Below are 14,702 nucleotides of genomic sequence, written 5' to 3' on the forward strand. Positions count from 1 at the left end.
TACTTCCACAAAGTGGCAGAAATTACTCGCCACCATCAAAGATGAGGCACAGGGGAATCCCTAGAGGTCGACATATAAGAAGCTGAGCTCGAGACCAGCTTCCTAAAGCCAATTCCCCTATTTTTCTAACAAATGAAGCATCCTTGGATTTGGTGGTTGGGGATTTGGTTGTTCTATATGGAACACTCAGAAAGATGAGTAATTGTAATTTGGGGCAGGAGGGGGTTATTCAAAAGCCACAGAATTTCCTTATGTATTTATAATCCATGTGAGTCGAAAACCAGGTGAGACAGACTAATTAGGAGTATCAGACAACAGAAAGCCCATTTGGTCCTTGAAATTTCAAGCTCAGTCAGATGATATTTTAAATATCAGAATTCAGGCTATTGTTTTTGAACAAAGCATCAGACAGAAATGAGAGCAGACAAATGAGAGATTTATAATCCCCATGGTACACAGTTCATAAATTGGCTGCCCTTTTATCTCTGTAGCAGGAGAAATGGGAAATTCTGAAAACCTCAGAAGAATTACGCAGGATGTCTAAGTTAAGAATGCAAGGGGAAAAGGACTCCCTATTAAAACAAGACACTGCCCCCTTCGCCCTGCACATACCATAATTTACCTATTTTATTCCATTCTCGCTGGGTTTTGCTAGGTGATTTATTAGTTATTCTGAATTTAGCACTGGAAGGAAGGACAACTAGCAAGTGGCTCCCCACAGCGTATTTCATGAATTTCACTTTCCTCTTGAAATTCACATATTGGCATTCCCACTGTTATTACCACCTTATCCCAGATACGAGCAGCTTCCATTACAATTGCATGAACCAAGTATGGACAAAACTCCTTATCATTGATTTTATCACAACGGAAATGAAATAAAACCTGTCCCTCCCTTACCACAAATTTATGAAATGATAAGGGGCCGCATTAGTTCAAAAGGACAGACCCCTTTTGAACAAGCCTCCTCTGTTTCTTCTAGGTCTATTGTGCCTTTTCCAAAGCTAGTGGTCAGGTACAAAAATAACCTAATTCTTTATTATTTCTTAGGAATACAAATTACTATCTATAATTATTAAAATAGTTTAAAATGAGATGGGGGGTAATCCACAGACCAATGCATACAAAACATTTAATGCCTAAAACACTTGGAAAATTTTTCTTGTTGACAAGAATGATGCAAAGTGTGTATTAGTTCTGTGACTTTTCTTGATATTATCAAATACTTTGAAGATCTAAAATTATGTGAGCATGTCTTAAAACCTAAAATTCAAATGTATAAAATATGATATACTCCAAACTCTTTTTCTTATTAAATTTATTAACATCGGTTAATAAGATTATATGTTTCACATGTACAATTCTATAACACATTTTCTGTATATTGCATTGTGTGCTCACCATCCCAAATCTCGTCTCCACATCTAATTCTTCAAGTGAAAAATTGTCCTCTCCTTACATGAAAGACTTTGTCCCCATGGGTCTAACAACGTACCAATACTCTAACAATACAACATCATAACATCCATTCAAAAGGAATTCTATACATTTATTCTATACAATAAAAGGTTGGTCATTTCATCTCAAAGGAAAACCAAAGGTCTACATCCATAATCTATGTTGGGATGATAAATCAGAATATCGTTAAAGATAGGACAGCATAATATGGAAGCTGACCCAAGGGGCTATTGTTACAACATAGAGAACACTGGGTTAAAGCTACAGAAAAATGAAAAGGGAAAAACAAAACTGTTTAAACATTAAACATTTATTTAAATATTAAAGTAAAGTTAGCCTGACAGCAAAATCGATATTAAATCAGGCCTGGAAACTGTTTTACGACCTCATACCCTGGGCTTTTTAACTGCCAGTGTCATAAATGATGTCACTTTTCAGCGTAACTGTGGCTGCCAACAGGCAGGTCAGAAATGCCAGCTTTAATTTCAAAATGTTCATTTGTGATGTAATTTAGAGTTTATTCCCAGGGACAAATGTCGCTCTCTGGGCCTGAGTTCCTCAAAGTGTTGCTATGAGCAAAACGTGTTCCCTCTCGACTCCCTTCCACCCTGCACGGCATTGTTTCCAGAGGGGCCTGCGAATTCTCGTGCATTTGAATAGAGTACTTGAGTACAACAATAAATGAGCTGAGGTTCTTGTCCAATCAGTGAAGACAGAGGTTTTGAAGCAACTCTTCTCAAACAAAAGGAAAGGACTTTGTGGAAACCTGTATCTGCTACAGAACATGCCATGAGCAGGTTGGGATTTGGGGCTGGCAGTGTGGACAGAATAGGGTTTCAGTAGAGGGACAGCCTCTGCTACCAACTGCACAATGTGACTAGCTGGACATATGGGGAAAGATTTCCTTCTTTCCCAACCTCAGCTGCTTTATTCCCAACCCCACTGGAAACCTCTTCCAAAATACATACTCCCAGCCACTGGCCTGTCACAAAACTAGAAATGTCTACATTGTTGACTTCTTTGGTTTGAAACACTCAAGGATCTGCAAAAATGAAAAATGTGCTCTGGGAAGAGAAATACAGGTTTCACTAGGTCTACCTTGTAGAAGTTGCTGGTTCCTTTGAGGCAAGACTGTCTGTCATGGGGGTAGTTGCCCCCGGTAAGTGGGGTGCACATTCTTTAGGTATGCATTTCAGCAGAACATAGATGGGATTCTTCCATTATGGTGGTCCAGTTACACCTTAGAGATGTGTAGATTAACTCAGCAGTCACCATTAAGGTCCTGATAGAATGGAACAAAGAAAAGCTAAAGTTTGGAGGGGGCAGGGAGGGAGGGAGGGGAAAAGAAAGAGAGGGAGACAGAGAGAGAGAGAGATAGAGAAGGAGGGGGAGAGAGAGAGAGAGAGAGAGAGAGAGAGAGAGAGAGAGAGAGAGAGATTGGTTGAAGGAGTGGCGATGATGAGACATGGCATTACTCAGCTAGGGCTGCCATAACAAAGTACCAACCACTGGGAAGCTTAAACAACAGAAATCTATTATCTCACAGTTCTGGAGGCTGAAAATCCAAGATTAAGGTGTGGGTAGGGCCATGCTCCCTCTGAAGGCCCTAGGAAGGGACCTGTTCCAGGCCTCTCTCCTTGTTTCTGGGAGTTTCTTGGCTTACGGTATCATAACTCCAATTTTTACATGGTGTTCTCCTTGTCTCTGTGTCCCAATTTCCCCTTTTTATAAGGGCACTAGTCATATTGGATTATGGGACCCACCCTACTTCAATATGAACTCATCTAATTATATTTGCAACAACTTCTATCTCCAAAAACAGTCCCATTTGGGGGTAGTATGGGTTAGGACGTCAACATATGAACTGGGAGAGGTATAATTCAACTCATAACAGAGACAAACAGGAGTGAGAAATCAGGAAGGATCCAGATAAGAAAACCACCAAGATGAACCCTGAGCAAGAAGGGAATAATAGGTGTCCAGTAAGCAGGGGACTCAAAGATAAGAACTCATCCAGGAAAGAGCATTGCTTGGAACTGAATTCCACCTGGCCATTCTTAACCTGTCCTGAGACGCCGGTGAACACTCATTCTTCTCAATGAGTGTAGCCATTTATTTTATCATTGTATTTCTACTAAAAATGGAACGGAATTCCTTTTTCTCGTCTTAAAATCAAAGGGCCATGAGAAAGAAAACACTGGAATACTCAGAAAAGAGATCAGTGATACATGTATATTCCCCTCCAGGGACAAAAGAAAACACAACCAAAAAGCACAGGTGACCCAAGAACCACACAAAATTTGGCATTGTGGAGCTGCCCATCACAGTGCCCCCGTGCAATACCTGCCTGGGATGGGAATCGAGTCCCTGGGGGCGTCTGCGACTTCAGAACAAGTGCAGAGAAGAATGCACACTGAAGCAGTCCTCATCTACTGCCGTTGCAGTTATGGAAGCTCAAAGTTGTCATGATCACAGAGCTGTTCCAGATTTCCACAAAGCCAGAGAGTAGCTGCTACACCATAATTTTTGTAACATCACAAAAGTCACCTCAGTCCAAAAAATCTAAAATTGAAATTTCATTTTGTAAATTTTATCCATTTGATTTTCTACGTAGCTTAAAATAGGACTCCGCTCTCCCCCAGGAGATTTCCTTACACCTTTGGTCCTCTGTAAACAAATGGACATAATCCTTCCTGTAAAAGAGATGTGTTGCTATAAAAGTTGGGTGAAATAAACTCCTCTGTTTTCTGTCTGCCCCAGTTCTGTCAAATTTGTGTTCACAAAGGGAGGTAGACAAGGAAATTACCCAAGAAAGACACAATTTCTAATTAGAACGGCATAAACAAAACACAGCCTTGGTTTTGCAGGTGGAAAGCAATGTCTTCAATTCGTGTTCTATTTAGCCATTCCCTTGGAGAGAATGTGCTGTTTTGATTTTCTCTTATGTGATGTAAAGAATTGATGTTTTGCCTTGGGGGTGGAGGTTGAGGGAGTGCTGCACAGGGGTTATGGGAAGGGGTGGCCTCCAAAGTCTTGTAAAAAGATTAAAGTTTCCTTTTTTTTAAAGTACGTGCTCCCTAACAGCTTCTCATAGAACAAGGAAAGGCTGTATAAAGAAAAGGTGATTTTGCACTCAGTCTCACAAAAGCAAGAATGCGTATAGCCAGTTCTAAAAGCAGATAATGATGGCGACCTTTTATGTCACATGGCAAGCAAACTTCCAGGTGATTCCTATGAAGGTTTTAGTCTCTGCTCTTGGAAATGTTTCCTTGATATGAGCGTGTGGCTTAACCACCCTGGTCAATAATGAATAGATGCTATTTTTATTTACATGGAGGTTGAAGCACATAAGAAAATGTATGTAACCTAGAATTCTAGTATGACAGGCTTTGCCTTTAAGGAGACCGATAGTGTTCTTTCCAGCCTCCCCTCCAGGTATAGATTAACCTTCCTTCTCTACGTGGCTCTAGGGTAATAACACCAAATGTCCATTTATCACCTGGGTTGCTTTTAGTTTTGAGTAACTGAAAGCCCAACCAAATTTCTTCAAAAAACAAAGAAGGTACATTGGCCCAGGTAACTGGCAAATCCAGAGAGGAAGAGCAGCTTCGAGTGTGTTTTCCTCCCGGTGTGGATTCCTCCTCGGTTCAAGCACACCTGGTAAGCCAGAAACTCCCTTAAGACGGAAGCTTCACTCTAGAGTGTGTGATCCGGGAGGGCAGTTTGGAAATGGTAACTGCTGCCTGGCCTCTTGCCAAAGGTCCTTCTCTCCCTTTTTAGCTGGAGCAGCAGAGAATTTCCTTACAGAAGCCGCTGTTACCCATGAACCCACACAGAGCAACTGCAGTAAGTTTCTGTTGCCTTCTCCAAACCCTGGTGAACCACTGTGGCATTCAAGAACATTTATGTTCAGCAGTGTCAGTTTTCAATTTTCAAAAAAAAACTCAAAGATAAGATTTGACCAATTTCATAAAGAGGGAGCGCTCATCACGGTAATAATGAACTTGATTAAGTTGTGTTGCACTTAAGGTTTCCCTCGGACCCCTCGAAGGATTTCACCAAATCCCCATTCATCCAAAAGAGCAGTGAGCCCTTCACAGGGCCACAGATGGCTGCTGTGCCCCATTGTAAGTGCCCAGCAGACTGAACACAGCCCTCCTGACAACAATGAATAATAAGATTCTGTGACAGGGATCATTCCCCATCCACCTGAGAAGCCACAATGGCCTCCTTCTGTTATCCCATCCAAGGGGATGCTGGTTGCCAATTTCACACATCCAAGGTCTCCTGCGGTTGGAGCTGGAGGCTGAGTGGAGAAGGCTTCCAGGAAAGAAGATAGAACCTGCAGCAGGTAGGTCATGGAGGAAAAGGGCCAATGTCCCAAGAAATCTGGCCTCTCAATCTCCTTGACCCCCTAAGAAGGAGAGAAAACAGGGAACACTCTTCTTCCTTTTGACAAAGAGATGGAGCCTTTCTCCCCCCAGGCCACCTCATGGCCCCAGGCCCCCCAGCTGAACCCAAAGAATTATAAGTGGCTATAAAATGTTCCTTTGCCCAGAAGCACCAGGTTTGCAGTGTACCCTCATTAAAGTGTGTTCCTGCAGCCAGACTGTCAGTTTCAAAAGAAAACACCTTTTAATCTTAACTAGAGCCCTGAGCATCAGAAACAGTAGAGAAAGGGGATTCATTTATGAGTTTCTATGGCAGATTATGGGTTTTATTTGCTCCTTTACACCACTTTTCAGTCTGTCATTTTGGTAAGGTTAACCCCAGTGTAAAATGTTCCCATAATTATACTCGGAAACACTCCCAGCCTGCCGCATGCCAATAAATGCCTGGAATAACTGTCAGGCTAAATGAATCCCATTTGGACAAAATGATTATTGAAAGTTATTTTAGTTCCCTATTAAGCAGTTGCAGAACAGAGCTGTAATCAAAATGTTTATTTCAATTAGAATTATTATGGTCAATAAAAAGCTCAAGTAGAAAGTAAACTACACTTTATCAAATGAAGTAAAGGCCACAACCAGTTAAACTTCTCGTTTCACACGGCTGCTGTCCCAGAGTCTGACAAGAGGCATAATTGCTAGCCTTCTCTGTAGGATATTAATGCCTTGTATAGCCCAACTTCTATCTAGCTCACCCAGAGTTGCTCGCTCTGGGTGGACAAAAACCCCAATTCTTTCCTGACGGTTACCATGGCCAGCAAGTGGGCAGGAGCCCGTCTGTTTCCGGAGCTACAGAGTAGGGGTGCACCACCTCACACGGAAGGACTAAGAAAAGGCCATGGGGCTTATAATGCCAACAGCAGTTTTCATTCATCACCCTGCCCCCCATGACTACGCACAAGCACTCCCGTTACTATAGTAACTATTTCTTTTTCTGTGGATCCCAGAAGATAGCCAGGAAAAAAAACGCTTTTGTTAATTAGGCAATGCAGTCACCCTCACCGGAAAACAGCTTTTGATTTTTTTGTGTGTGTGTGTGTGGGGGGGTGCTAATAAAAGGAGCCTATTTTTATCCACCCTTCTATGATCTGCCCTTGAGACAAAACCTTGGGTACACAGAAGCAAATTACTTTTCCCCCTAAATCACAACAGTTTCAGTCATAAACCTCTATGCCTAAAAGTATTGTGTTGTTTTTATAAGTTCCAATGCCCAGGCCATACCCAAAACCAATTAAGTGAGACTCTCTGGGGTGGGACCCAGGCATCATGGTTTTTTTATGTCCCCCAGGTCATTCCAATGTGTAATTAACAGTGCGAACTCAAGCAAAAGGCAGTGGTTCTTGAAGTGTGTTCCCTGAACCAGCAGCATGAGCACCACCTGGGAACTTGTCAGAAATGCAAATTCTCGGGCTCCCCTTATTCAGAAACTGGTGCGGGGCAGAACAATCTTCGTGTTAACAAAGCTCCAGGTGAGTCTAGAACGTGCTCAAGTTTTCAAACCACCACCATAGGGGATCTTCTTTAAAGAGAAAAATAGAGCAAAGATGATTATCATGCGTATGTTAAAGAGAAGCCAGCATTAACCCTTAAAGAACAGGAGCAAGATTGATAAACTAAGAATGTCTACTGATTGCTTGAATGTTAAGACAAGGGATATAAGAGAAGAAGTACCTCTAAACATACCCCTTAATTCCTACCCAGACAAGGGAGAAGGGTCTCTCAGGGCCATTGTCACAAAAGCCAGAGCTGGCTGAATAATGAGAAAATAATGAATTGACACTCTACAATCAGAATGTTAAAGGAAATGAAAATGGACAGAATAATAGGTCGAACTGGCTCAACAGCAAAACCTTGTGTCGGGCAAACATTTGCTTCACCTCTTCTCTCTTACCTACATCAGTTCTTCTGACTCTTATGGTATTTCTAGCTTCCCAAAGTCCCAATGATATGCAGAGTACCTCAGACAAAGGAATTCATTTATGCTAAAATATAAATGACTGACAATAATTTTGTGTTTTTACATTGCCTTGCATTACATGGATTTTCAACAGAATTCCTAGAGACTTACAGGGCGCTCCTGGCATGCTAATTCCTGCTTTAAGCCTTTTACACACACTAACTCATTCAACAGTCATGACAACACTATGAACTGCCGTGTTTCCCCGAAAATAAGACCGGGTCTTATATTAATTTTTGCTCCAAAAGATGCATTAGGGAGTATTTTCAGGGGATGCCTTATTTTTTCATGTACAACAATCTACATTTATTCAATACAGTCATGTCATCTTCTGGAACATCGTCATAATGTACTAAATGCGTCTGTCTAGCTGATGGTCTTACCTGGGGCTTATTTTCGGGGTAGGTCTTATTTTGGGGGAAATACAGTATGTACTAGTTTCTACCATTTCACAGGCGAGGAAACGGAAGCACAGAGATGTCAAGCAGCCCTCCCAAGGTCAAGGCTTTGTACCCAGGCCCTAAAGCCTGTGCTCCTATTATGCTTAATGTCTTCTCAGAAGGAGTGGGCTTTACAGACATGAAGCGCCTGGGCTGGGAAAGTTTGGGGAAGGAGCTCTCTGAAAGCTATTAACATCACATCTTGCCAATTTCATCTACGTCTTGGGTCAGTTTGGGTCAAACGTTTTCTGCTTTGGTGTATTCTTCCCTCTTGGAAAATGTGTAGTATCGACTGTGTCTTCACAAACTTGTCCAGTTTCTGCGATTGCCCTGAGCATTTGAGTCATCCAGACAAAAATCCCGAACTAATTCTTTTGGAAGGATTTTCTTTTCTTATAAAATTTATGACCCAAGTCTAGTGCTTCCAAGACCTATTTCTTCCAGACTTAGAAGTATCCCAGAGGAGCCATTTGAGTCAGTTTCCCTGAGAGGTCCAATATCAGGATCAAACTCCAACTTTTGAACACAACTACCTTGGCCCAAGTGGAGGGGGTTCAGTACAAGCTCTGAATTTTGTTTCTTCTACATTTGTTTCCCCTTAAGTCTTTGTCAGAGCCTTTTTCTAATGAGATAAAGTCTTGGATTTGATGGAGGCATCACTTTCTGGCGTGAAGCAAGTCTGTCAAAAAGGAGCTACACGTGTCCATTTCATCCCTCCCCCGTATAAAATCCACGAAATACAGGGGCTCAGTGCTAACCGATAGAGCACTTAGTAAGTATCACACATCTGAATCTTCTTGGCAAAAGCCGTCTCGAGCTGGTAGCTCTGGGTAATCTTCAATTTTTATCCCTTGACACTTTAATTAAGATAATTTAACAGCCTGTTAAGCACAATATGCAGAATTTCCCACCAGAAGCCAATGAGGAAAGAGTATTGGGGAACAGGGAGATAAGTGTGAGGCTGGGGATCCAGGCAGCATAGAATTAGAAGGAGTCCTTGTTATTATTCAGCCCAATGACTGTGACTTTCCCAAGGTCACATAGTTAATTAGTGGACTCCCTGGATCCACACTACATGAGAAGCTGTGGGATGTTAAATGGGACTATCCAGGCATAACAGATTGTGAGCATTTCTCTAGAAAAGGTCATGGTCAGCTTAAGCTAAGCCTTGGGGTGGGGGAAGGCCGAAGCAAATACCAATGATGTGACTCAAGATCCTGGGGTTTTTCAGAGGGTGGAGTGTGGTTCCAAATGCGATAAAAAATCCTCCTTCTCATCGTGTCTCCTAGTGATACCATGTGACCCATGCAGCAGCTGCCTACATCCTGGGTACTCTAGAGACACATCGGGGCTCCCCGTGACTCTACCTGTTAGGAAGTTAAGAAAAGTGCTCCCTACTCGGGCATGAGCGATCAGATATAACATCCATGCCATTACTCATTTTAAGCAAGAGGCATGGTCAGGTCTGACATTCAAGAGTTCTATTCTTTAACTACACTTTTTTTCCAAGACCCTAAAGAACCTAATTTTTAATTGCAACTAATTTTTAATTGCAACTTTTGGAAATAAGACTTTTCAGTGTGATAGATAACATGCATTGCACCCTAAAAGTGGAAAGCATTTACCTAGTCTCCAGAAATTACACCCAGTAGTACTTCCATGTATGCTCGGCATTTATCAGGCATTATTTATTCTGATTATTCTGATTATTTATTTCCAGCTTGACTGGGTACACACATGCATTTATAAAAATCAGGAAGAATGATGGATTTCCCATCCACTTAGACTGAGAACTTCATATTGCAAATCCTTAGATTCTGAGTACCACTAACTACTCCTTTCATATTTAGGAGTCAAGGAAAAAAGAGAGGGGGCAGTTTAGGGTGAGAGACTAAGTTAGATAAAGGCCAGGAGTGAGGTGAGCCAGGGCAGGCTGGTGGAGGGAGCTATGCTGGGGAAGCAAGAGTCAGGAGGCTTTTTTTTTTTTCAGTGGCAAATGATCCACTGTTAAAAAAGCTTTGTGATTCTATGATAACTGGGGGAAAATAAAATGCAGGGAAGGAAAAAAATGCATGTGTGTGCAAAAGCATGGAATTGCAAAAGGGCTTATGGGGTCACAGAGGAGCTCAATTAGACGAGGTCAACGGTTAGAGATGGACGGTGGGAAGAGGCAGTCAGAACGTGATGAGAAAAGAGGCACAGTTAGCTGGGACTGGACTGTGAGAGCCTCCCCCTCCTCCCTGAAGCTTTCCTTGAGTACACAATCACAGAAAAACATCTTCCTGTGAAACCTCCAGCCTGTAGTATCGGAACCTTAAAGGGGTCAGGAACAAAAATAGCCACTGATACTTATTCATGTGACAGATTTCATACTATTACTTACCTCTGTGTTTTGACTACTTAAGAACATTATCAATTTCTCTCTGTAAGTGTTTTGACTATTTAAGAACGTTATCAATAATTTCAGGGTGGGACCTTTCCTCAGACAGTTGAAAGGAACTGTAACATAGTAGGAACACACACAGTGCCCTAAATGACAATAACAAGAGTCGCTAAGGGATTTCTGCATGCCAAGAGCTTGCTATGTATTATATCTAATCCTCAAACAATCCTATGAGGTACATATTGTTATTATTTCCATTTTTAAAATGGGTAAACTAGGCAGGAGAGGTTCAGTAACTTGCTCAAGGTCACAGAACTCTAAACGGAAGAACCAGGGTTTGAAACCAGGTTGTGTGATTCTAGGGTGTGTGTTTTTTAAACCACAGAACTCTATCTGCTTCCCTAACAGGTGCTTCAGAAGCCTTTGTTGAATGAATGGGATGAGTGGACGTCAGAAAATCTGTATAAATAAATAAAGTAATTAATTAATTAAAGCCTATTAATTGAGACACCATTAATAAATTATTTAATTTTTCAGCAACTAAGAGATTTCCTTTACCAAGTCAACAATGGTCTCCATATTCAAACAAATGTAAAGCTCCTACGAGTATTTCTCATCAGAGATCTATAAACAAGAACCTTTGTTTCATTACCTTGTTAAGAACTAACTGTCCAGGGCACTCGGCTCTTTGGTCTAACACATATGAAAGCTCTCTGGATGTTTTCTTCTCCCAGCGACTTAGGCCATCTGATATTACTCTATATCTCCGAAGCATCTCAATCATAAAAACAAGAAATGAATCCTTACGAGATCAAGAGGGGAAGGGCTTGGAAATGCCACAGAGCTGACAGTCGACAGTTCGTGAATCAGTCAATTCCTCAATTCAGAAAACAGCTTGGGTGGGACCTGCATCACTGGCCATCACCCAGAAACCACTAGGAGCCAGGAAACTCTGAGGAAAGAACCCATATAAGATTTCCATTACGACCCTACCAAGATGGGTGGGGAGTCCCTCTCGAACTGAACAATTGCCCACTGCTATTTCACACACAAATTTAGACACCTGGGAATTTAAACCTATTACCCCTTATCCTTGGCTGGGACACAGGAGGAACAAAAAAATGAAGGTGCTGACAGTTCTGCTTTTAGACAAGTGCCAGAGCAAAATTGAAGTCAGGAAAAGAATCAAAAGAATGTACGCAATGTGACATTCTGCCTGCGAGGAGAGTTGGAGGCTTCTCTCTTGAGGAAGGAAAGCCCTTGCTCCTAACAACACTCTGCCAAGATGAGATGCCTTCCCATGCAACTGCCTTTCTGCAGAGCAGCTGTGCAGGAAATGCACCATCTTTTCCCATGATTCTTTTCCCATGTGTTTTAACTGATGCTTGAGGAATAGTTTAAACACAAGTAAGGCTTTCAAGGGTTGGCTAAACAAATCTTGCACAGAAATGGCAGGCTTCAATAAACTATTATGTCCAATGTCCCAATTTCAGCTCAGTGTTTCAACTAATGGGAAAGCAGATGAATAAAGCAAACCTTTCATTTGTACCTACATATATTCATGTTTGACACCATGAAAATGACCCACTGCTGCCAGATCACCAATCAATCTAAGTTGCAACAGAAGCATGTAGAAGGAACCACAAAGCAATGAGACTTTAAAAACACAATAATCAGTATGCCATAGTTTATCATATGAATGAAAAATGCTGTCCTTAAAGATCACTGTGGGAACTGGTCACTTATTCTAACAACATTACCATTTATCCAAACCTAGAGATAGTTTGTGCAGCACACAAGAAAGTGTTTGATGCAATGCTGGAAAGCTCAAATTCTATTCTGTCACTAACTAGCTGTGTAACCTTGGAAAATTTACTTAACCTCCCTGATCTCCCATGTTTTCATTGGTAAAATGTGACTATTCATTTCTTTGATGTCTGAGTGAAATATGCTTCCATGCAAAAAATTTAGTGTCTTTGACATCTAGAAATTACTCAATAAATGGTGGCTATAAAAATTATCATCATCATTAATGATGATAATAATGAATCAAGATCGTCATTTAAAAGCTTATAGAATCTTGAGCAAGTGCCTTAGCCTCTCTGATTCTCAATTAGGTCACTTAAAAATTAGGTATAGTGTAGTTCATAGGATTATTTTGGAGATAAATGAGAATATACAAAAAGCATCTAGCATAGTCCCAGATACACATAATACTCAATAGATACAACTTATTTTTAGTGACATTTTATATAGCAATATGAAGTTATTTAATCTGCAAATGAGAGAAGAGCCAGAATAAGGTATGAAATCTAGTTTCACCCAGAAACAACTTATCTCTCTGTTTAAAACCCTATTATAATCTGTTTAAAACATAAAACAAAAATTAAATCCTAGTATAAATTAAATTTATAATTGGAGACACCACAAATATTAAGAACACGTTCTTGTGGGTTATATTTATAATTCAAGTTAAACTCAAGGCCTGCAAGTGGTAAGATATTAGAACATAGAAGCTGCTGATACAGAAGTTAAAATCATGAGTCTATAAAACTGTATATTCACATTACTGTATACAGTTCTTCTTTTATTTCTGTGATGAGGCTATAAAAGGTATCCTTCTCCCAAAAAAATGCAGAATCCAGGCTTTCAGCTAGAAAGCAAAGAGGATCAGGAATTCAAGGAAGAATAAGTCTGTCTTCATTAATTAAGAGTCTAAATAAAATAAAGTCCCCTTGTGATTGTTACAAAAATCAAAAGTTATTTGGATGTCGTCTTCAAAAGCTTTTGACACCAAGGTGATGTGAAGTTTCAAAGCATCTTTGGAGTCCCCCACACTCTGGCATGTTTTAATTCTAAGTTCAGTCTACTAATACCTATTAAAAAAAGAAAAGAAAAAGCTAGAGGTAGCTACAGCAGTTCTGAAAAAGGATAGAGGAATAGAGATTTGCAATAAAGCACCCAGTTAAACCTATTAGTCAGTGACAATTTAAATTACATTCTTAAAAGTTCTATTTTGTGTATCTAGGAGTCCATAAACGCCATAAAATGTTTTAATAGAATGAAATTTTTATTTTGTTTTATTATTTTAGGAAACCTTTAATAATGCTAGTCTCTCAGTTAACTGTGTTAACTCTTAGTTACTAAGCCTGCTTGTTTGGATAATTTGGCAGCTAGCCCAAATTGCAGAGAGCACCTGGCTGGAAATAGCCTCTTCGTTACTGAGCTGGCAAATTCAAACACAAAAATTGATTGTCCTCAACATTCAACATAGAAAATTAAGTATCAGTATCACCTGCAGGACTTTTTCAAACTACACACACACACACACACACGATTCTGATACATTCCCTCTTCCCACTGCTGAGACCTACTGCTAAAAATTGATGGCATGTGTTGCGATTATTTTTTCATATTTTTCCAAAGGATCAACGTATTTGCTGTTATTGTAACAGACTTATTCCAGGAAAGGCTGTAGAGATGCAATTGAAATGATGATAATTGACTTAGTCAACTGAACACTCTGTTACTCTCTTAGCAGAAAAAGCCCAAAACAAACATTTCATGTCTTGAGCTAGAGGCATCTGCAAAGCATGTGTTTGACCAAAAGTTGGTCATTTGAAGAAATACATGAGGAAGTTACAATGATAATTTATAGCATGCTTCTCACCACACATGGATTGACTGTATGGTTTCTGACCCTATCCCCAAGTTTATAGTCCCTAGGATACCAGAGACAATTTAAAAGGATGTTAAAGGCAAGAGCAGGATAAAAGTGTTGAATTTCTCTTATATCAAGTATTTCCATTTTTTTAAAAAAAAATCATTAGGGTCTACTAGCAATTCTCATGCATAAACCCTTTCTTTCAGTCTTGATGTGCAATCTGTCAGCAAACTCTTTGATTTGCTTTCCTATGTCCCCCTTCTTGCTATCACCTCATTGTCTCACAGCTGTCGGCTCATTTCTGCCTTCATTAATTTCTTTTTGGGTGCCTATATGCCTGCTTTGGGAAATG

The 14,702-nt window shown here is 40.5% G+C and overlaps 1 protein-coding gene across 15 annotated transcripts in view; it reads right to left on the reverse strand.

Annotated features, from left to right (window-relative positions):
- LOC308510606 (uncharacterized protein) overlaps window positions 1–14,702 on the reverse strand; it is a 456,681-nt gene that overhangs the window by 319,855 nt on the left and 122,124 nt on the right. For 3 of the 15 annotated variants that reach the window (XR_013995381.1, XM_081080190.1, XM_081080186.1), the window contains one exon: window positions 1,315–2,740. The exons of the other annotated variants lie outside the window; for them this stretch is intronic. Coding sequence is in view for 2 of the 3 variants with exons in the window: in XM_081080186.1 (XP_080936312.1) it covers window positions 2,720–2,740 (21 nt within the window). In the remaining variant the exon portion in view is untranslated. Of the gene's footprint in view, window positions 1–1,314; window positions 2,741–14,702 lie in introns of those variants that run through there. 15 annotated transcript variants of the gene reach the window in all.

Source organism: Rhinolophus hipposideros (assembly GCF_964194185.1).
Source record: "Rhinolophus hipposideros genome assembly, chromosome: 18".
NCBI lineage: Eukaryota > Metazoa > Chordata > Mammalia > Chiroptera > Rhinolophidae > Rhinolophus > Rhinolophus hipposideros.